General features: G+C 49.0%; 1 protein-coding gene across 9 annotated transcripts in view; it reads right to left on the bottom strand.

Annotated features, from left to right (window-relative positions):
* The window catches only part of LOC144169668 (calcitonin gene-related peptide type 1 receptor-like), a 527,733-nt gene that overhangs the window by 51,803 nt on the left and 452,831 nt on the right, over positions 1-23,099 (bottom strand). For all 9 annotated transcript variants that reach the window (XR_013322493.1, XM_077698942.1, XM_077698941.1 and 6 more), the window contains one exon: positions 11,191-11,316. Coding sequence is in view for 8 of the 9 variants with exons in the window: in XM_077698942.1 (XP_077555068.1) it covers positions 11,191-11,316 (126 nt within the window). In the remaining variant the exon portion in view is untranslated. The remainder of the gene's footprint in view (positions 1-11,190; positions 11,317-23,099) is intronic.

The raw sequence follows: 23,099 nt of genomic DNA, 5'->3' as shown, positions 1-23,099 counted from the left end.
GTGCGTTTTCCTGCTTTATAGCCTTGTTGCATCCTTTGGTGTCTTTCGTTGGTGCGAACCATGGATCCAAATACGGCTCTCGAGGCTGTTATTTCTAAGTTTGTCGCGAGACAGTAACTTTACGTCTGTTCGCCAGCCAAGGAGCCGGCGAAAACGGGAGCGTAGGAAAGCTCAAATCGTGACTTGTCGCTACACGCATCTGTTCCTCACGTGTTGGTAGCCTGAGCGGCAGTGCAACACTGGAGACGGCGTAGTCGCTTCGAAACCCCTCGAAGGGGTTTCAGCCGGCCGGTGAACGCTCGGTTTGCTTGCAAGGGGTACTCTAAAAAGGCTACCAAGACACCAATGGGCAGAGGGCATTGTCAGGCAGAAGCAATGCGGAAGCTCCGTGCTGTCAAAACACCGCCCAATGCACCTCTCGCTTGAGAAGTGTTTGTCTGGAGAATCGTCGTCGTTCGCAGAACAGCGTAGAATACCGCGAGGCTTTCCTCAGTTCCAACGCGGATGCTGTTTTTGATTCGCCTCAACGTGGCACCCTGAGCACGAGGACGTGGGTTCGATTACCGGCCGCGGCGGCCACTTTTCTGATGGAGGGGAAAAACAAAAAATTCACGCGTCTCCACGAAGTGAATCAGTGGGCGAAGCACTGGGGATCGTTTTTACCGTAAATCAGCGGTGAGACTGCTTACTGCTGCTAAAGCGATTTCCAATTCAATCCAATTCAATCCAACCCAATCCAATCCAATCCTCCACGCGCATGCGCAGCACGGCTTTCCAGGAGAGCTCTCTCTCTCTCTTTCCCTCTCTAATCTTTTGTGAACCTTTTATTTTGTTCTTGTTAACTTTTGTGAACCTTTCGTCCACACGTTTCGATTTACACGGTGCTGAGCCGTGAGCACCGACGCCGGACGCCGGACAAGCCTCGGCCTTTAGGCTCTTCGCCCCTAAAAAGCCCGTGTGTACGAGATTTTTGTGCACGTTAAAGATCCCCAGGTGGTGAAAATTAATCCGTAGCCCTTTACTACTGCGCGCCTCATCGCCTGCGTTGCGTCGGCGCGTTAAACCGTATACAATCAATCAAAAAATAAACGTGGCACCACGCAACAACTCTGGGATTCGCAACTGGAAGCTCCCTACCATGCTCAGACTAGAAGTTTTGTATGGTGAGAGGGGGGGGGGGGGGTGTAAACCAGTTTCGCCATTTCAGCTCCCTAAGGTAGTAACATGAGGAGTGTTTAATATTTTTGTACCCGTAACTAGCGCATTATAGTTTATTTCCAAGTATCTACTGCCAATAGGTGGGCATTAGAAGACCAGATTGACCTTCCTGGCCGATTTCATGCAAAAATCCGAGAAAACAGCGCAAAAAATACTTGTGTTTCATTCTTGTTCCATCGTGTTTCATTCGCAATAAAACCAGTTGGAAGTTCAGCGCATTCCTCGTCGTCCTCTCTCTGCCGTTGTATTTTATTTTTGCGCCGTTTTCTCGGGTCATGTACCAACAGGCCAAGTTTTCCATGTTAATCGAATTCATGTAAGGGTATGGGCCATATGAATGGTCCGTCACTAACGGTGATAAAGTACGCGTAACCGCTCCTTCTATTGGGCTGGCACGCTGAAAACCTAGACTATAGGACAAGCAAGACCAGCCGCAGCGAGTTGCGTTGACAAAGTGTAGTCAAAATGCACTTTCCCGCTCGTAAATTATATAGGAAGAGGTAGCCGAATAAAAAAAAAAAACAAGACAAAAACAAGCCCTTTAGTCATAAAGAAATATCGCTTCAACGTAGAGCCAATAATAGTTCGGGAATGCATGCACTTCACCTAAAAGAAGAAAAAAAATGACACAGCAGCGCACATTCAACAAACGTATGTGCTTGCCGAAGTCTCCTAACCTAGGAGAAAAATGATGTGTAAGGGCCGCTTTCACGCCCAGAGAAGACAGGGAAACGATGGAATTACATCCTTGAAGCGGCGGAAGAGGTTATAAATGCCCGACTCTTGAAGAGTTGTCCACCTCGATGGTGACGTATTCTCGTTAAAAACAGATTTCATTGACAGCGAGGCTACGGACCGTTAAGATGGCTGTTTAACCTAAATACTTTCTAGTTTAACAGTATGAATGTGCGACGCGCGTAAGCGATTTTCAAAGGAGGAGCTCGGGTGGAAGTAAACGAGCCGTCTGTTATAAAGTACAATACAAAAAGTAAAAAAAAAATCACTTTTTGAGAAATGGCTAGTTTCGGCGAACTGTATTGTTCAGTAGATTGTACTAAAATAGAAATAATAGGTTAAAGATGATGGTAATAATAAAGGGGAGGAGGTGAAATATTTTTTTGGAGTTTCTGCCAGTACAAATCTATTATATGTGCTTTAGATCCAAATAAGCGTACTGCCTTGTTTGGCAGGGTGAGGATGAAGCTAAACTAAACCACACCACATTATTTTCTCAGGGGAGGTCAGCCCACTATAAACCCTTTTACACACTAAGAGAGGAATAATACAGTATTACACATAAATATGAAGAAGCCAAAAGTAATGTGTAACAAAATAGATGAAAAGGTGGATGAATACACCTATAAATACCCCCGTCTCAACCTCGGAAAAAAAATCTGGCATAGAATTAATATGTGCTCTGTGCATTCTGATGCAAGCGCGCTCAAATAATGGACACTACGCTTTCGTCGTAACTGGAAATTTAAAAGAAAGGTACGCCCTACCAATCCTTACTGCCCGTGGTGACTAAGCGGCAGATACTTATAGGGCAGAGACTAGGGATGTAGAAACTTAGATCAGCCCTCGAGCAATGGAAACAAGGATGGTAGGAGCGGCGCGTAGGGATACGAAACGAGAATCCCGTATCAGAGAACAAACGCAAGTGGGAGGCGTCACAGTTCAGATTGGGAGAGATGAGTGCATTTGGGCTGATAACGCAAGTAATGAGGAAACTGACAACCGGTCGGCCGTCAGGGTAGCAAAAGAGTTACTGAGTGTTTAAAAAAGTGTTGGTGTTCTTACGCTTATAAGCGCAAGAACACCAACCCCATTAACCGGACGGAGGGATGACGTAAGCACGCTCTGAGGCAAAGAATGGACTAGAGCGTCCCAAGACATGAACGGCTTTAAGGAACACGGTAGAGGCCTTGGTACTTGGGGTGTACAAACAGCCCAAGAGCAGATTAGACAGCTATGCCGTCACACCCAATTAGACAGTTATGCCGTCTCAGCCAAAACTACATCCGGTAAATGCTCCTCCGACGCTTCGAGCTCAATTCACCTATCACCGCTAACCTTGATTATCCATACCTAATTAAATCCACTCCCGCCTCAAGGTACGCCCAAACACCCCCATTATGCACCCGCATATCCACCAGGAAAACAGAGAGCAGTGTGCCAAAGCCCTCGCCGAAAGTCACACCATACGGCCTGACACGGTATACGAATCGGTCGGTCGGTCGGTCGGTCGGTCGGTCGGTCGGTCGGTCGGTCGGTCGGTCGGTCGGTCGGTCGGTCGGTCGGTCGGTCGGTCGGTCGGTTGGTTGGTTGGCTGGTTGGTTGGCTGGTTGGTTGGCTGGTTGGTTGGCTGGCTGGTTGGCTGGTTGGTTGGCTGGTTGGTTGGTTGGCTGGTTGGTTGGCTGGTTGGTTGGCTGGTTGGTTGGCTGGTTGGTTGGTTGGTTGGTTGGCTGGTTGGTTGGTTGGCTGGTTGGTTGGCTGGTTGGTTGGCTGGTTGGTTGGTTGGTTGGTTGGTTGGCTGGTTGGTTGGCTGGTTGGTTGGTTGGTTGGTTGGTTGGTTGGATAAACTTGGAGATGTTTACAATTACCGTCACCAGGACACCTTCGCATTGGAGATCAGCAATGCCCCCAACACTCCGCCAGTCACCTCTCTGACGCTCCGCACTTCGGAACGTGCCGCCGCGAAAGCGGTGGCATCGCACTAGCGCTGCCGCACCAGCCAACGACAGTGCACATATTATTCCCCTCGAACACAGTCATGTGAAATTTTACTGCGGGTGCCACCTCACCCCAGTCTCTAAAACTCCCTATGCAAAATTTCCCCGCTACCCAAAGGGAAATGATATGGACCCCCGCCCACTCCAGGCTTGGAGGCAATAAGGCGGCTCACGCCACAGCTGGAGCACCAACCTCCTTGTAATACCCCAATCCCATTTCCTCACACAGAGTCAGGCTAGCTAGTAGCAGTCCCTCGGGCTACCTCGTGAAAACCCCGTATTGCGCCTCTATCATCTGCTGCAGCCACAGCCCACCCTTTTCTCACCTGTACGGAAGAATGGCTCTGGCGACTCGTACAAACGATAAACCTAAAAAAGCATCGCATTCACCCCTTCCCATTCTCATCTCCTATTTGCACATCATGCCGCGACAAGGCCACAGTACAAAACCACATGTGGGCCTGTTCCGACGACCCCGTGCCCCTAGTCGCCACCCCAGAGCTATGGGAGTGGGCGATGGGCGTCTCTGACCTGACGACAAAATAAGCCCTATGACAGCCGAGGTCGCTGAGCAGGTTGAGCTGCTGGCCACCCACCACGACCTAACATGGCCCTACATGAATAAAGTTTATATCTCTCACTCTCACTCACTCACTCACTCACTCGCTCTCTCACTCACTCGCTCTCTCACTCACTCACTCACTCACTCGCTCACTCACTCACTCACTCGCTCTCTCGCTCACTCACTCACTCGATCCCTCTCACTCTCTCTCACACTCACTCTCACACTCACTCTCACACTCACTCTCTCTCACTCTCACTCTCACACTCACTCTCTCACTCTCACTCTCACACTCACTCTCACTGTCTCTCTCACTCTCTCTCACACTCACTCACTAACTCACTAACTCTCTCACTAACTCTCTCACTCTCTCTCACTCACTCTCTCTCTCTCTCACTCACTCACTCACTCTCTCTCTCTCTCACTCACTCACTCACTCACTCACTCTCACACTCTCTCACTCACTCACTCTCTCTCACACTCACTCTCTCTCACTCACACTCACTCTCACACTCTCTCTCACACTCACTCTCTCTCACACTCTCTCTCACACTCTCACACTCTCTCTCACACTCTCACACTCTCTCTCACACTCTCTCTCACACTCTCTCTCTCTGTGCATTAGCGCAACCGACGTCAGCAGTACGGCGAACGCTTTGCATGTGGGCGGTCAACGAAACCTGCGAACGCGGCTTCCCCGTTTAAAGATGTGTGTAAATTGATCGGCAAAACTGAAAACGTGGCCTACTGCAACGGATCGTTTTATTAATGATCCGGGCTGACGTTAATCAAAAAAATTTCAAACCGGCACTGTAAAATCTCGTTAACAAGAAAGTGACCTTGAAAGCAGAGCGCCAGCTTTACCGCCTGTAAAAAACTAGCTGAAACAAAAAGGTAAACGTGGCATAATTTCGTCGACTTTTCTTGTTTTTAAGTGCATGGTTCACGTCATTTGTTTCGAGAGAGATGAAAGAACTAAAAAAGGGGTTTGCTAATAATAGTTCTTAAAGTTCCTTTTTAGCATAATGCGTCTAATTAGGCAAATCTTGAAGGCCACTTGGAATAGGCGGGGGAAAAAAACAAAGAAAGAAGTCCGTCGGCAAACCACGACGGCCCGATGTAATAGGAGAGTTTCCGAGAACGTTAAGCGCAGAGCCCCTCTTCTTCAATTTTCTCTGCATTTTGGGGCGTCTGCACACGTTGCTGTCCCCTTTTTGAGCCTATTATCCCATACTTTACTTGGCGTGATAAATTTAACCAGGCTCGCTCAGACGCGCTTTTAATTGCGCGCCTGCCCTGTCTCCATCGCAATAACCCTCAAAACAAGTGAGCGGGAGCCGCACTTTACGGGTTCTCTGGTTCAGCGTGGTATAGTTTAGTTTTCATCGTCGTGTGCAGCTGCCAGCGTATGATGGTGTCGTACGTAATTTAAAGCCACTAAATTTTATCCCCGCAAGGACGAAGCTTCCGCGGAACGAGGCGTTTTGTGCGAACGATGTCATTTCCGCTGCTCAAAGGATCGCGTGTTAAACCAGGGAAGTTTCAGTGTTGGACGTGAAAACAACGGGAAGGTGCGTGAGTGAGAGCGTGTTCTGACGATGACGTAGGACGAAAGATGAACGAGTTCCTTCTCAGAGACGTAGGACGAAAGATGAACGAGTTCCTTCTCAGAGACTAAGATAGATCTATTCTTACAGTTTAGAAATCAGGTATGGAAGTTGGAGCTATGCAGCTCTAAAGGGTGCAAAATGCGTAGCTACTTACCACTCGGGGATCGGTGACAGAATGTACCTTCTAGAATGAAAATAGAGCACCTCGAAAATCGGACACCGCGTTTTTCTTTCTTCCTTTTTTAATGCGTAGCATTCTTTGCCGAGTACCCCCACCCCCTCCTCGTTCCTCCCCCCCTCCCCCTCCCCCCAAGCCAGGACCGTGTAACGCCCCGAGTTTCCACAAAAATGACCCCTTGGCGGAACTAACACCTGTAATCGTTGTAATAGCGTAAATGGAGATATTTGGTCAGGCAGAATTTTGAAAAGCAAAAAAAAAAAAAATCAGGCTGTAAAGAACTCACACCCTCGACAAGCGGCATAAAAATGCTACGCATTAGTAGACAGTTCTCGGAATGCCTGCAGATTTTTTCAGTTCTTCGAAGAACTTGATCACCTGCCGGTATGCTTCCCTGTCTACAAGCTCTTTAAAATATCTTGTACAAGCGCCTACTTTAGTTTCACTGAAAATAAAGGTTCGTCGTTCTTGCGAAAGCGTCGGTACATGTTTAATTTCGGTTTCAATACTGATCCTGCCACCGAATACGTCCCAAATAGGTTCCTGTATCTTTACGTTTTTGCATACAAAATTTGCTCTCGTATAGTGCTTGACTCCTAACCGCGGGAATGATTTCATGAGGTTTCATTAATTCAGGAGCTAAAGCCTTGTTAAAAATTGGTATTAGAGAGACGTCAGAATTATTCATACCCCGATGCGTATTAGACCTCTGTCGAATACTTGTAATTCTGCTTTTCGGGAGGTATGTCATCATGAATGTTTGGATTGTTAACATCGAATAACGGGCTAAGTTACCCAAGGGAGCTGTAGACGGGCGCTCAAGTCAAACAGGGAAAGCGGAGCTTGAAAAGAATCTCACGGACAGAGGGGCAGCCGACGAATGGCATTCAACTTGCCCGTATAATTGTTGCATTGGTCCACGAGATGGAGAACGAAAACGAAGTTCAAATTCACATTAAGTTTATTTTTGACTCGCTCGAGAAAAAATTAGCAGTGGCTTAGCTCCGCTATGCCGGGATATACGTAGCGTGAGCTAAGGTCAGCTGGTTATTCTTAAGTTTCCTGGTTGTCTAGGATTAGCTGATTATCATGCTTACTGCTGCTAAAACGATTTCCAATACAATCCAATCCAATCCAGTCCAGTTCAGTCCAGTCCAGTCACTGCTCCTCGCGCATGCGTTGCACGGCTGCAGGAGCCACGCGAAATGGGTATCAAGCGGCTCCGGCGCAGCGTCAGACTTGGCTAGTGCGCAACGGAGGCTCACAGCTGGGCACACGCCGGCACCAGCAGAGTTACTCTGGGCGCCAGTGCGTCTGCCGTGGCTATGACGTCACTCCTCTGGAATGTGCACACCGGCCAATGTGCAGATCCAATTCTCTACACACCGGTACTCCAATTGGATTGGATTTCCGATCCAATACAATCCAGTTTAATTCAATCCAATCAAATCCAATCTAATGCTCATCGCGCCTGCGCAGCACGGCCCTTCAAGGTCCACGCGAAACTGATCAACCTCGGCCAGTGTAGCTTACGCTACAAAAAACGCCAAACCCCCACCCAGGCGCGTTTGTTTGAGCATGCCAAAGAATTATCTCATTAAAGAAGTTAATCTGAGTGCAGTACATGTAACTGTGTAGGAACAAAACTGGGTGGCCACTGTCAATTAAGCCACTTTCTTTAAAGCCTGTTCCTTTAGCCCTTTGAGGACTGTCAAAATAGTGGTCTTCAGTGTTGAAAACGTATGCTAAAGTCTCGCCTGTAGTGTTATGCAGCCTACTCGAATCATGTGCCCGCTACGGCCACTTGAACAAACGTACAGTGCCGGACGCACTTATTGGATAACATACTAATACCTTACGTATCGTCAGGCAGCAAGTTGTTGAGGGTAACTAAAAAAATGACTCCGTTTGTCCTGGCTCGGAAAACTTTGGCCGAAGCAAACAAAGCAAAAACTGCTCTTCGAGACGGTCCTCAACGCGTTCGTCGCCACTTCCGTCCCATCACGTACTAGTGGAGGGCTGAGCCCTCCAACTAGTGGAGGGCTCAGTGGGACGCGAGCTGTTTCCCGGAAGCGTTGGGCTTCTCGTCAACAATCGTTTTGTTGCCCAAAGCAACACCCCCTCGAATAAAAGGCCGTATAACTGCCAGCGACCGTCTTAATAACAACAAGTCAGTGCAATTCTTATCCTTCAACTCGGCGCCCACTCTCATCGCCCACGTGTGATACTCATTACAAGGGCTACGTTGCTGTTTAGTTGGTGTTCTTGAAAGCTGCGCTTGCTTTCACGTAAGAAATTAAACGTCCTTGAACTTCAAAGAAAGTGCCGGTGGTCTTGAGGAACTGATTAGACGCTGGAGTGAAAGGCGGAATATGGACGTGTCGTTTTTGGCAAGTCTGGCATTGTACCCCCGGAACAAATCTAGTGATTTTGTCCGATATTCTTTAGCGATGTGCAGCGAGTTCGCTACTGCTCCTTTGCTACTGGATCAAATCATTTCACGCGCACAACCAATAAACCATTATCAGCGTTACTCCTTCATGGGAGGTGCCTTATCAGGACGGCCAATGCAATAGCGTGTGTTGCTGTCGTTATAGTGGCAGAGTTGTGTCGAAAGAGTAGGAACATGACTGTTTCGGGACGAGTTGGGGACGGGCTGAAACAATAAGGTTAAATATGTGTCGAAGTGGCAGTTATAGAGCGAGGCGACGAGTAGCCGAGCGAGGAATGAGCGACAGGTCTTTTATTCACATCGCTTATTTAGCTTCGCGTGGGTAGCGAGGGAGAGAAAGAGACAGGTAAAGAAGTGGAATGCGCCATTGGCGCCCAAGCGCGATAGCCCGTTATGATACAAGTAGAAATATCGACAGTAGAGTAGGTGATTTCGTGAGTTGCAAAGGCGTACCTTTGCCCGAGCGAACTATTTTTTTTTTCTTGAGTGCATACACCATATTTTAGATGCGAGGCATCTCATGCTCGGTCCGCACTCTACTGCGCATGCGCGTCTCTGCAGCCCCGTCAGGGTTTGGCCTGACGTCAGCGCAGTCCACTATAAATTAAGGAAATTGTTAGGCGGCGCCCGGTTTCGAACCCACGACTCTCTGGCCGCAACGGGAGGTACGCGGTGCTCTTCCCACTACGCTACAAATCCGGGACAGGAGCAAGTGCTACGAACGTGCCTTATGTCGTTGACTCATTCAAACTACGTCAAGAAGCTACTGATACAACGAAGGCACGCGAAGCTGAACGTCAACGGAAACGACGAACTGAAAACTTTAGAGGAGGCTGTTGAATTTCCCGTGGGAAAGCTGTGGCGGGAAGCGCCACGCGCATTGAAGCTCAACCAGAGAAGAGGACGGAGAGGGCGGGCAACGGGGTAGGAGCGTGAGCACGCAATAAAGAAAGACGAGAACCAGGAGGTGTTCGATCAGGTAATGCGGGTGTCGGTCTCTTCGCTGTCTCTACATTTCTCTACATTTCTCTGCCTCTACATGGTGGTTCACACTACGTTCCCATTCGTGCTCTGATAAATGAAACATAGCGGCAACACAAGGAACCTACACGGAACCCCCATGATGCTTCGCATCCTCCTCATGGTTCCCCACGGGAAGATTGTGTAATTTCTTTTTATAACAAGGAAGACTATGTTAACCCTCGCAACCGTGTCAGACCGTTTAGCCGACAAACGAAACGACATTGCCCAAAGTAACATGGATGTCGGGCTTCTCCCGTTCGTGTTATGTCCAAGTAATCTGGCCCCTGAGAAACAAGACGCGTAGGCGCCGATACAAGTATACATGCCTTATCAATAAAAAAAAAGAAATGTGCCTGAATCAGACGCCACAGCTTCCGTCGGCATCGAAATGAAGGGGCGTCGGGTGGAAACAAAGCATTATACAATTAGAAGCTTCAGATGTTCATATCTACAGGGGGGATTAAAAGAAATACGAACAACGGAGCACACAGCCTCCGAATCATGCTGCGCCATCTGGCTGCAGTCAGTTAACTGCAGTCATGCGAACTTCTTCGAGAGCGTTTGAGACTGTGGCCTACATTTATGGGAAAGGCTTGACCAACAGGCGACGCCAGTCCTTTATTTTGAGGCGCCTTTCCACGCTGCGTCTCCACTGAGCAGGATGATCGTTGAGGGGCATCATGCTAGCTGCAATCAACCTGCTGTGTGCTTGGCTCCCGAATTGAGTAGATAACAGGATTCTCAGTGGCGACAGAGCAGAAAAAGACGCCTGAAAAAATGCCCTAAGTTGCTTCTTCATCGAGCATTTCCCCTAACAGTAAGCCACACTCTCAAACGCTCTGAAAGAACTACGCACGAGCGCAGTTTACCGACAGTGCAGCCAGACGGTGCGTCGGAGGCTTTGTGCTACGTTGTTCGTATTTCCTCTAATCCCGCTGTACAGTGTCATTATAGCTGGATAGCGTGAAAAGTTGAAATCGGCGTTGCTCATGCGTGCCTGTTGTGGGGCCAGCAACAAAAAAAGAATAAGCTGTCGAAAGAAGCATCGTGGACGTAATTACGATTCACAAAAACAGCTGGAACTCTTCACGGAAGGACCAAATATATTGCTGGCTGTGAAGTTATGCATTAAGCCAGCAAGAATATGATTCACTTCCGGATGATATGTTCGCACCCCACGACCGAGGCGCATTAAGACTGCAACCGGACAAACACAATAACCGTTCATAAAAAAAGTTTCATCACGGCTGTTTCTACCACTAAACCACAATGATCTGCACGAAGACATCAAGGTTACACGATTTTCAAAAAATCTACGATTGGGAGAACTACAAGAAAAATGTAATCTTTTCTACTGAAATTGCAACCCACAGCCTGAGTCGTACAAAGCTGTCTTGAGACCGAACACGACTTACTGATGCACTGCGGCTTCTCGGTGATGAAGTAGGCGTACGCGGGGCATGGCTTCTGCACTGTGGTCCCGGCTGGCGTGTCCTTGAAGCACGTCCAGCCATCCCACGTAGCTGGACAGTGAAGGCCGTCTGCAGTGAAACGAAAGATAAGCTTTAAAAAAATCAACTCTGCTTGCACTAGGGGTGCAGGGCTAGAGAAACAACAGAGTGGTGGCCCCTCTCCCTTCGTGGGAGATCCCGCAATTGCACCTCGCGTGAATTTCCGAGCTTGCCGCTGAAAGTTCCCCAAGGGTGGCAGGCCCGGATCGGTTCGTCCGCAGCCTCTAACATCTCTTCCAAAGTGGACGGCGTTAGCACGCACTACAACCCGCGACAACCGGCTTTGCAAGCTCGGCGTCTGTAGCGCGAACTCGGCGTATGTGCTCCACACTTCAGGCACGAACGCACGTGAACTGGTGAGGAGAACAGCACCCGAAAGATAGCGCCACGAACGCTGGACGGAGTGTTCTAGAAGGTCGAGCTGGCCTACGCTAGGTGCTCGGCTGGGCTGAGCTTTCTGATAACAGTACACGGCGGAGCTAAAAGCATCAACAGCTCTGCTGCTAAACGTGTTACTAGCCTCCAGTTTGAATTAAACTACACTGAGACAGGCAAGTATTCTATAGCCTGTAATACAGGTTTAGGAGACATCGGAACCCTATGCTGATCGCTAAAGGTAGGGCCACCCAGGCGGTTGGCGCACAAGTACCTGGCTTCCCCCCGTGTCCCAGCTTCCTGGAGGTTGTTTTCATAAGTAGGGCACGTACGGTAACTCGGTAACCACACATCGAGAGGCGGCGATAGTACACGACCTCGAATTGATTGATTGTAGGGTTTAACGCGCCGACGTAGCTCAGGCGATGAGGCGCGCCGTAGTGGGGGGCTCCGGATTAATTTCGACCATCTGGGGATCTTTAACGTGCGCCGAAATCTCGTACACACGGGCGTTTTTGCTCTTCCCCTCCATCAGAAAAGCGGCCGCCGCGGCCGGGAATCGAACCCGCCACCTTGTGCGCAGCAGCGCAACGCCATAGCCACTGAGCCACCGCGGCGGGTACACGACGTCGCATCGTTCAAGCTAGTTTGGGCCACGGTGTAAGATACACCTTTAGGTGAGGACACAGCAGCCCAAAAATCTGTCAAGTGGAGTTGGTGGCGCGGTGGCGCCGCGCGTGGACCTTTGATTGAAAGGACATCTGATGGCAGAATTCCTAACTAAGTTTCGCAGTGTCCTAGGCTTCAAGTGGCTTGACCAACGACTGCCTGAAGCAAGGTGCTTCGCAGGCACCAGCGGCAGTCAGTAGTATTAACTCTATGACCAGCGGCATGAGTGCAAAAAACGTTGTTTGTGTCAGCTCACCGAATGAGCTCACACAACGCGATCTTAAAGCGTAATTTATTGCATTGTTTAAACCGCTGCGGGAGTTCCGGAGTCCTTAGTTTATTTAGACGCGCGCGCAGCTCCTCTGAACATAGGACACCGGCAATGACTCAGACAACATCGATTCGTCTCCGCTGCTTAATGTGTAAAGTTAGCCCAGTAGTGCAACGCCACTTACGACGAAGAAACATCAGCGTACTCGCCGCTATAGTTTAATCCATTTCAGAAACTGCGCTACTTTCCTTATATGTCGGGGCATTGATCCGGCAGCAGACGGTTTATTTTTGCCGCTGCTTGTACAGAGTACATGGTGGGCTGTAGGCAACTGTAAAATCGACGGCACTGCATCGCTTGCGAGAGCGCACCCCTGCGACATTCAGTAATACTTCCCATCCAAGCTCCGAAAAATACCCTTTCAAGCAACCGAACTCTCAGAGAAATGCTGACTGCAAGTAGCATCATTTTCTGCTGGAGATGGCTGCAGAGCACGCATTCAATCGATTATGATCGCAGGAAACGATAAATAATGTCCCACTTTCCTCCCATCCGTTGCAGTACGTACTCAATAAGGTATTTACCCCCCATTTTTTGGTTGCGCAAGCATAAAGTTTCGCTTGTGTGAGTGCTCAACGGCTATCGTGGCACACATTCCCTTCGGTTTAGTGTTTTATACCTTCTTTTGATTGTTACCGACTCAAAACACATTCCTAGAACACTCTGAAACACTGGGGCGAGCGCAACGGCTTTCGCACGGCTTTCTGCAAATTATCGTCTGCACCACGGACCGGTAGAACCGGCCAAGCCGTGGCGAGCTGTCATCGAGCAGACAACCGGTTACGGAAGCTGCCGAGAAGGCCCGACAAGGAGCCGTAGATATCCGAACACCTCCGAGTGGCCGGCGCTCGGGTAGCTTCTTTTCTCTGCCGCTAGAGGGCGCTGCCGTCAACGGTCTCAGCGGCATCAGTTTGGCAAGTTTATTAAAATGACGAGTACACGATTGTTTTGCAAGCTGTGTCCTCACCTAATAGTATATCTTACACCGTGGTTTGGGCGCAGTCGACAACAAAGACTGAATGGTGGTATTGCCTGGAACGCAGCTCTGAGGTAACACGGACATTAGATTACTTTTTTAAACAAAGATAAATGAGCCCTGCAAAACTTCTTTACCATAAAAAAATACCAAAAAAGTAATCAAAACTCCTAAATGTCCAAATAATAGTTGGATATGAACCGCGTTTCCTAAACACTTTCAGCCAGTTATTTAGTGTTTGAATCCCAAGAAAAACCGATCAGCAAGTGTGCGGAAGATGAATAAGGACCGCTGTCACCCGAAACATGGACGTCAGATTGGGTGATAATACACAGTAAATAATAATGTTTAGGTTCCACAAAGTATGGCAGTTTTGAAATACTTACGAAATTAAGTACTTCAGTGTTTAGAGCTATCGGACATGAAGGAAAAGCGAACAAGAATTGCAATATTGGAGAAGCCTTTTCGCTACTACGTAGGATGTTACAGAGGGATCGTTGCCGCCCCTGCTGAATTCCTAGCGCCCTCTAATGAAAGTGGACACAACGCGACGTGCATTTCACTGGTACGGCGTTAAAGAAGCACTGACAGTGGCGTTGGGAGTTATGATGCCGACAATGAGGCGTAGGTGGCAGACTGCCAAGGGTGCTCTAGCGACGGGGGGGTTGCGTGGTCGGAAAAGTGGTCACCATGATGTGTTTGGTTATCAATTCTCTGATAAATCTCTCCTTGCGGGCAAAACATAGTTAATACAGATTGCGTTTGGCACGTGCATAGGTTTCGTTAGAATTTGTTTCTTTTTCTCAGGTTCTATCTATTCCGCACACATTGGACTGGTTCGCCAGCAAATTGCTCCCGCGCACCCTCACAGCAAGAAGCGAAGGAATGAGGTTTAAGCATGTGTTTCGTGTTATTCTCCTTCACGCAGCATACGGTATACATAGTAGCTCCAATTTTGCCAATCGCATGCTTTCGGCATGCATGCGTCACGGTCGGGCACACACTCATAAATAGGTCCAGGCCGCGGAAGGCTCACAGGAATCAGCGGTGCGTAGGAGCTGGACAAATATGCTTGGCTGGAGTACTCAGTCTTCAGCAATGGAAATAAGGGAATTTGCCTCGCTAGACGAAGGAACGCTTCTGAAAACACGCACCAATGTGTCGCCAATAGTTTTAACGGAAGCAAAACTCCATATGTATGCAAATGGGCCAGTTATGGCCGCTCCAGCACTCTTATGCATATGATAATCACGCTGTTGACTGGCCAAAGCTGATAACTTTGGATTTTTGACGTAGCTGCTCCTCGCCGTTGCAGGGCAAGAAACTTAGTCAATGAGTTGAAGGAAGTGGAAACAAAGAGTAAGAGTGCTGTGCATGTGCCGCAGGCGTAGTACTTGCGCAAAAGCACTAAGGATGCAAAGCGGCGCGAAGTTGCAAACTCCGCAGTCTAAAAAAAAGCACCCTGGTTTTTCAGTGACAGTCCCAAGGCCTGGTACATCGAAATCAGAGTTGGTGCGGTGGGAGTTATTCGTGGTAAGATGAACGCGTTTCAGAAGCAGCGATGGTATCCGTGGATCTTGTTCGGCCTCCCCGATTCATAAAGGTTCGGGCTGTTCGATTCAAAAGCTTACAAGCAGCCGTGTTGTACCCTGGCGGTCTGCTTACAAACCGGTGCATGTGAATACAGCGTACTTTTTGCAGGCAGTGCTCCAGGAGGGTACGTTTGCTGTACATCGCGGTTTCCTCGCAGCAAGCGCTAAGAGGGTGGTTCGTCTAAGCTGACAGAAAAGTTCGGCTCCGCAGTATGCGTGCGAAAGCTATGAAAGGCACCCTGCAACGCTTTCGATAAACGCTTTCACTATTTCTTTCGCGTCTGGAAGCACTGCGAAAGCTACAGTTATTGCCAGCATGGAGCGGCACTGCTTGATTTGCTCGAATAACCAGATACGCCTTCGGTTTCTGCTTTGTTTTTGTGGCTCTATTTTTGAAATTGCTATCGAAAAGCGTTCACTGCTGCAATTGAAGGAAAACCAGCCAACAGCCGCTACATGGCCTCAGTGACGTAATTCGGGCCGTCGAAGAACTTCAAGACCGGGAAAGAGAGAAAAATCTTTTAAGCGAGTTTCCAAGTTATCTGATGCGCACAGAGCAGTAATTTTTGGCTGAGGTACTTTGCGACCCCCTAATGTAAATATTGGGTGTGTTGGGTGACTGCGTTCTGAAAGCATTTAAGATTTTAAAAAAGTTGAGGAAAGTTGAATAAAGAAAGAAACTACCACCTTAAAGATAGATGCAAGCCCTAAACCGGAGTTATTATACGCAAGGAATGCGCAAAAACAATGCAAAAACCATGCCCAAGGCATGGTTATTGCAATACAACGTGTTGATGGGGCGGTGATCGCCGGGTGGGGAGACTACGACAGCTACCTCATGGAAAGAAAAAAAAATAGAGAAGTTGGCCCTCGGGTGCTTTAATGAAGTGGATGATCATAGCAACTGAGACTTTCGTAACAGGGCCGTACTATCCGTGCATAGCGCTGCCATCCTCGTCCCCTTTCTCCTCCCGAACTTCGTATCAAAGAACACCCCTATATGTCTCAGTTAAGGCATAAAGTTGGGCTAGTTGGTTATATGACTGCATTTTACTAGTGAAAAATAGACACGGACGAAGAAGTACACAGGACACTCGCTAGACTACAACTGAAATTTTACTTAGCGTCCGAGAAACAAAGAAAGATAACATATCACCACGACCTACCCCTACACATCCCCACACACGCCAGCCTATGTGTCACACATGCGCCCTCGTAGGTAGCCTATCTCCTTATCTGTAAGAGTGATTGAAGGGGTGCTCACACAATTAACTCCTTCCCTGTAGATATGAAATGCCTCGTTAATCTCGCGACCAGTTTGGTCACGTCCAGATCCTAACACACGTGTTTTATCGAACGCTGGCGTACAACCAGGGCACCGCCTGCAATGATCGGCCAGATGGCATCCCGACGAAACTGCTGCACGGTGCTCTCTCAGCCTGTCGTTTAAACACCGCCCCGTCTGCCCCACGTAGCATTTGCCACAGGACAGCGGAATGCGGTAGATGACACCTTCTTTGCATGTGACAAAACTGGTGCCATGTTTTTTTTTGGTGCAAGCTTGGCGTGGATTCTCGTTTACGGCGGGGCACATCCTCATCAGCTTGCCAGGCGCGGTGGCCAGTACTTCCACGCCGCATTTTTTTCCCACTTTTTTGAGGCGGTGCGTGAGCTGATGTACGTATGGCACGGCCACGCGTCGCAACCTCTCCCGGTTGGCGTCTTCTTCCCTTAAAGAGTCCTTACCGGCTTTAACCTCTTTGATGAGGCTTTCTGCGACCGAAGCCACCAACTCCAAAGGGAATCCCGCATGAGTCGTAGGGGTAGGTCGTGGTGATATGTTATCTTTCTTTGTTTCTCGGACGCTAAGTAAAATTTCAGTTGTAGTCTAGCGAATGTCCTGTGTACTTCTTCGTTTGTGTCTATTTTTCGCTAGTAAAATGCACCCCTATATGGCTAAGTACAACTCACTCCGCATAGTTTCCCGCTCTGATGGCCCGTCATATATTTATGTCCTCTGCAGGACATAAACTTCCGACTGCTCCTGTCCTACGCTGTCCGAGTTCACTCCTTGCAAAAACATTTCTGTATTTCATCCCAGCTTCGAGTTATCTGCATTTTCGTACCACTAGCGCTGTCTCTCGGCAGCCACTCTGCCTCCGTGGTTGTCCACCCCTTATGAGATGTCGGCATTACATGTCCAGTCTTACTCCGGCACTTTCTCTTAGTTTGAGCTAGGATTCCCTCGCCCCGCGTTTGCTCTACGATCCAGGACGCTCGTTTCCTACCCAGAAATGTTACTGCTCATATTCCTTCCTTTTCCGGTTGGGCCGACCTAAGTCTTTTCCCGACCTTTTTAGTCCGTCCCGAAGTTTGTTGTGCCCTACAATTGCTGTAATTTATCCCCAGGTAGTACGGCATGATTGTACGCCTTTATTTTAATGAAAGGGGTTGCCCGGTTTTCATGATTTAGCTGCGCTTGCTGAATGCTTTCCGGCCAATAGTAGTTACACGTCTGATTTCCTCCTCCTTGTCTGGATTAGCACTGAAAACTTGTCCAATATAGTTATTTTCATTCACCTCTTAATTGCCTATGCTAAAAAGGGGGCACCTTCTACCTGCCTGTTAGCAGTCTTTAACCCTACGACTGAGTTTTTCGAAGTCATGTACTTGCTGGCTTTGCCGAAAGAAATCACTCGAGAATAATGAATGCATTATTCTCCAAACGAATAAACGGGGAATGAGCAGAGAAAAGCTTGAACGGTGATATTAAAAATTAAATCGACTTCTTTGCAAGTACTATTTCAGGCTTCCTTTCAAGTGTCATTTCGGGCATTGTCTTCGGCGCGTTAAACATCCCAATCAATCAATCAATCAATCAATCAATCAATCAATCAATCAATCAATCAATCAATCAATGGTTTTAGAATGTTGTCCAGGATGTTGAGGTGATAATCAGGGTGAAGAGCAGTGAGCACAGGGTGATGAGAAGCAGAATCGGGCTAGTCTTAAGTCGAGAAAGCACGAAACAAATTTAAAAATATTACTGGTAGTGGTAGTAGCACTTTTAATATGAAAAAAATTACGCCCACCTCCCCTCGCGTTAACCCTGGTGTGATGCGACGCTGAGGGGGGTTCAAGCGCAAGCGGAGAGCAAGCGGAGAGCAACCGTCGACCGAAAGGCCGCCGGAGAGCGGCACACCGGTTATATGCGCAGCGTGCCCGAAGGAGAGGAGACCGCGGAGAGAGAAAGTACTGCACATGCGCAGCACCGCGCGCAGCGCCGCCCACCGGCGGAGTGAGAGCGCGCTGGGCCGCACACCCGCAGATGTTGAGAGAGAGTGTTCGCTCTCACCTGGGCACGCGCCGGCGCCAGTGCGTCTGCCGTGGCTATGACGCAACACAATCCAACACATTCCACTTTAATCCAATCCAATCCAATCCAATCCAAGCCAAGCCAATCCAATGCCCCTCGCGAGAGAGTGTTCGCTATCAGAGAAGAGAGGGGGTGAGCGGAGGAGAGTGCGGACGATGACGCCGACGACAAGGACGGACGCACGCAGGAAGGACAGGGCCGCCGACAAGAGATGCTCTCAGCGTCGCATCTAAAAAGTAGTAACCGTGACCTAATTAGGGGGAATGGGTGATTTTGAGGGGAGGTGGGGATTACTACAGACAAAACCATATAAGCTGTTACCGCAAGGGTTCTCCACGGGCAACGGAAATTTGTCACGTTTCACTGGTGGTTTCGTCGTTAGGACGTAGCAAAAGAAACAGATCCAGAATTCACAGTACCCGTGCTAGGCCGCTTAAAGTGTATCTGGGTCCAGTTGGGAGGGTCTATGTGGCCATGGTTTCCATAGGGGGTGCGGTAAAATTTCGATGTGTACAGGTATTACAATAGAGGCAACAAAGGGGGGGGGGAATGGGGTGTACACTATTTTCGTAATGTTCCTGGTGTGTGGGCTGCGTCGGCGAATAGTTTATTGAGGGATATATTACCGGTTGGAAGAGATGGAGGTAGGGCCGCGAGGTGTCCATTGGGGGGTAACTGACTTCAGCTATCGTTTGTTTACTGTGTCGCATCAGTTGCACCGCTGGGGGTCATGAAATCATGCAAGATGTCTCAACCACACAAGTCAGCGATGGTGATAATCTGGTACTCCCCTGCGAGGTTGCGTGGGCTGCGGAATTTCGTGAAGAAGGGTTCCCATGACCCGAAACCCAGTCAAGACAAACATGAGTTCCGTTCCGTTTAAATACTTTGATGATGGAAAGAATTTCATGAGTTAATGGGTTCGTGGAAGTATGCTCCACGAACCCAGGATGCGAATGTGAGTCGGCAGAAGGTCGTCGTAATCTGCCTGGACATATCTGCCTGAATCTGACTGAAACTTCCTGGACACCGACGCAAGCCCAACTACCACAACTGCTGGGCTTGCCTGGATGTTCCCAGAACTTCCATGCCTATCTGGCTTCCATACTCTACAAAAGAACCATTTTACCACCCTTGAAGCCGAACTCCACGCTATTCTGTCCGCCCTCAACTTTTTTCGGATATATATGACTACGACGACTTTCGGTCGACTCAAATTCTCATCCTCAAGGATTCATCTGAAGTTATTAGGGAACCACGGGTGCATACTTGCACAAACCCATTACCTGATGAAATTTACTCCGGGTATACGTCGTTAAACCCAACGAAACCGAAACTTGCAATTAGCAACAAACAGTGTACAGGGGTTGGGAACAACGGTTGATAAGAAAATTGCTAAGTGCTAAATATCTCACAAAGCGAAGAAACTTAGTGAGGAACTCAGAAAAAAATTACACCATCTTCCCGTGGGGAACCCTGATGAGGATGCGAAGCATCGTGGCGGTTCCGTGTGGTTCCATTGTGTTGCCGTTATGTTGAGTGATCTGGTTTTTACTAGCGCCAGAGGGAATTCCGCGTCCGGGTCCACACCGGTGACAAAGGCACGCAAGTGCTGTTGTGTTACGGTGAGAGGCGGTGGCTCTCGAGGCGCCGAAACTCGTCCATCATGTTCTTGTCGATGTTGTCTCTGTGGTAGAATCCGTAGTCTCCGTCAGCTTTGGTGAGGTAAAGGTTGTTGACATTGGTGCACCGGCTGAGAGCAATGTACACGCCCTCCTCTTCGCAGCTTTGTCTTCTCGTTCTTCTTCTTCGGCGGTTCCCCTACGGGAAGATGACGACGGTGGTTGAACGCGAACCTATCTCATGATAGATTCTTTGGTTGGCCAATCTCTAGGGGCATCCTGCCACAATCAGCATCAGAGGCGCTGCGGACGGGGCTGGTTGAGCTGCAAGGCGCGTGGCGCTTCCCGCCACAGCTTTCCCACGGGAAATTCAGCATCCCCCTCTAAAGTTTCAGTTGGTCGTTTCCGTTGACGTTCAGCTTCGGTTGCCTTCGTTGTATCAGTAGCTTGTTGACGTAGTTTGAATGAGTCAAGGACATAAGGCGCATTCGTAGCACTTGCTCCTGTCCCGGATTTGTAGCGTAGTGGGAAGAGCACCGCGTACCTCCCGTTGCGGCCAGAGAGTCGTGGAATCGAAACCGGGCGCCGCTAACTATTTCTTTTTTTTTATAGTGTAGTTACGCGGAGCTGTGGGTGTAAGGAGGAGAGTTGCGCATGCGCAGTGAGCGTGTGGACGGCGCCGCCATCAACGACGGAGGACCAGGCGAGCCTAAGAAATGCTCCGCATTTAAAAATGGAAGTGTAAAGGCTGGAGAAGAAAATCAAATTGGCAAAATTGTCAGAATATACAGAAATGAAAGCAGTGAAATTCGTGCCTATAAAGCAAGTATTTAAAAAAAATTGGCACAGCTTGCACTAGCGGTGCAAGGCGGGAGAAACAGCAGCGCTGCCGGCTCCTCTCCCTTCCCCGGAGACCCGGCTGTTGCACCTCATAGATTTACCAACTTGTCGCTGACAATTCTCCATGGCTGGAAGGCCAGGATCGTTTTGTCATCAGGCTTTCACATCTCTCCCAAAGAGGACCGAACAAGAACCCGTGGCAACCGGCTTCGCGAACTCGGCGTCCGTGCTCCCTCCCCACTTCAGGCGCAGACGCTCGGGAACTGGCGAGAACAGCATCTGAGAGATCCCGCCACGAACGTGGGCACAGTGTTCTCGAAGGCCGAGCTGGCCGAAGCCGGGCGCTGCTCACGAGAAGCACGCTAAGGTGCACTCGGTATTTTTGAATTTTTTTCTGGTGACGCTGGACGGCGGAACTAAAAGATTAAACAGCTGTGCTGTTAAAAACTAGCGCACCTTCGTTTGACGACAACGATGGTTGAAACGCTCACCTTTTCCGTGAGGGATTCGTTGGCTGCCTTTGCGGTTGAAGGGGTTTACGGAGCTTCGGTGACGGGACGGTCGCCATCAGTGATACCAAGAAAGCTTCGATTTAAATCCAAACTGCTTCGACCGTGTCGGAAAGGCGCAATCAAATAGACATCGGCTTCATAACACGAAGGATCCAGGTTCGATCCAGAACACGGGAAGCATTTTTTATTGTGGCGCTTGATGTACCTCGCTTGTCATCATCATCGTTTTGTGAAACAAACCCATTGTGTAAAGTTGGCTTTTTTCCGCGCATTTTTGTGACGGCACGGTCGCCATTCGAGAGGCACAGAGAGCTTCGCTTAAAAAAACCATTAACAGAGGTGGGAGCTCATGCACAACGAAGAAGTCTGCCATTGGCGGAGATGGAATGTATACACTGAGACAAAATTGGTAACATAACGAACAAGGATGAGGTAATGTAGCAGGAAGGTTCCATGCAGATTTTTACTCCGGCAACGTTATGTACTGAACGAGCTGGCTTCATACGCGAAGTTCAGTATCTAACGACGAGGTTCTTGCAGCACCTAACGACGAAGTTGAAAGAACGTTCAAAATTATAAAAAAAGGAAAGCCCAAGAGACGACAGAATAACCGCGTACATTCTAATGAAATGCGAGGGATGTCGTCAAAAAATAATTCTCAGAATACCTACGGACATCAAAGGTACTGCCTGCCTGTAAAAATACCTACATAATTCTAATTTACCCGAGGGGTGATGCCAAAGAGCTGAAAAAAAGACGGGCTAATACGGTGCCCTCTAATGAGAAATTTGAGCGCAGCGCAAACAGAAGAGTATTCTCGGGTATGGCGCCATAGCTGCTGCTTGGGCGGCGCGAACCTTTCGATTCTCCCGACGGCGGCGCTGAGCCTCCGCTCGGACTAGATTTCCTGTATATCGCGTAGCGCATATACAGGAACTCTAGCTTGGACACTTCGCTTAGATGCAGCGGCAGATTAAGTACTTCCTTCTTCTCAGAAGTGATCGCGTCATTGTCGAACGCACGACGGAGCGCGCTACTCTGGCGTTGCCTTGTAGCGGGTCGCCACTGCGAAGCATTTCGCCCGCGGCCCTCTCGGCATGCCGCCTTCCTCCTCGCACTTCCCAAAGCTCTCCTCCCCTGCTGAGCTGCCCGCTGTACATTCTGTGCCCGTCTTGGCGTCTCGATTACAACGAGGCCGACAGTGAGGGACACAGCGAAACTACATGAGCGGGGCTTAAAGGCCAACTCCACTGAAATTTTCGACACCATAAAAATAATGTTAAAATTAAAAGAGTGCGAAAAGTTACAATACTGCGTTTCAAACAAATAACACGGGCGACGCAAACGGCTCGTGAATATTGGCGTTCTCAGAACCGAAATCGAAAAAAAAAAAAAAAAAAAAAAGGTGGCCATTGCCGCTTGCCGAACGTGACGTAGGGTGATGGAACGGAAGGCGGTGCGCCAGTACCGTCGGCAACTGACAGCAGCCTCCAAATGCCTGTGGTAGCATGGCGTTCTGC

The sequence above is a fragment of the Haemaphysalis longicornis genome, unplaced genomic scaffold (genome assembly GCF_048455015.1).
Source record: "Haemaphysalis longicornis isolate Haplotype H1 unplaced genomic scaffold, Haemaphysalis longicornis Haplotype H1 scaffold_2, whole genome shotgun sequence".
Lineage (NCBI taxonomy): Eukaryota > Metazoa > Arthropoda > Arachnida > Ixodida > Ixodidae > Haemaphysalis > Haemaphysalis longicornis.
This window is presented reverse-complemented; position numbering and strand designations above follow the sequence as displayed.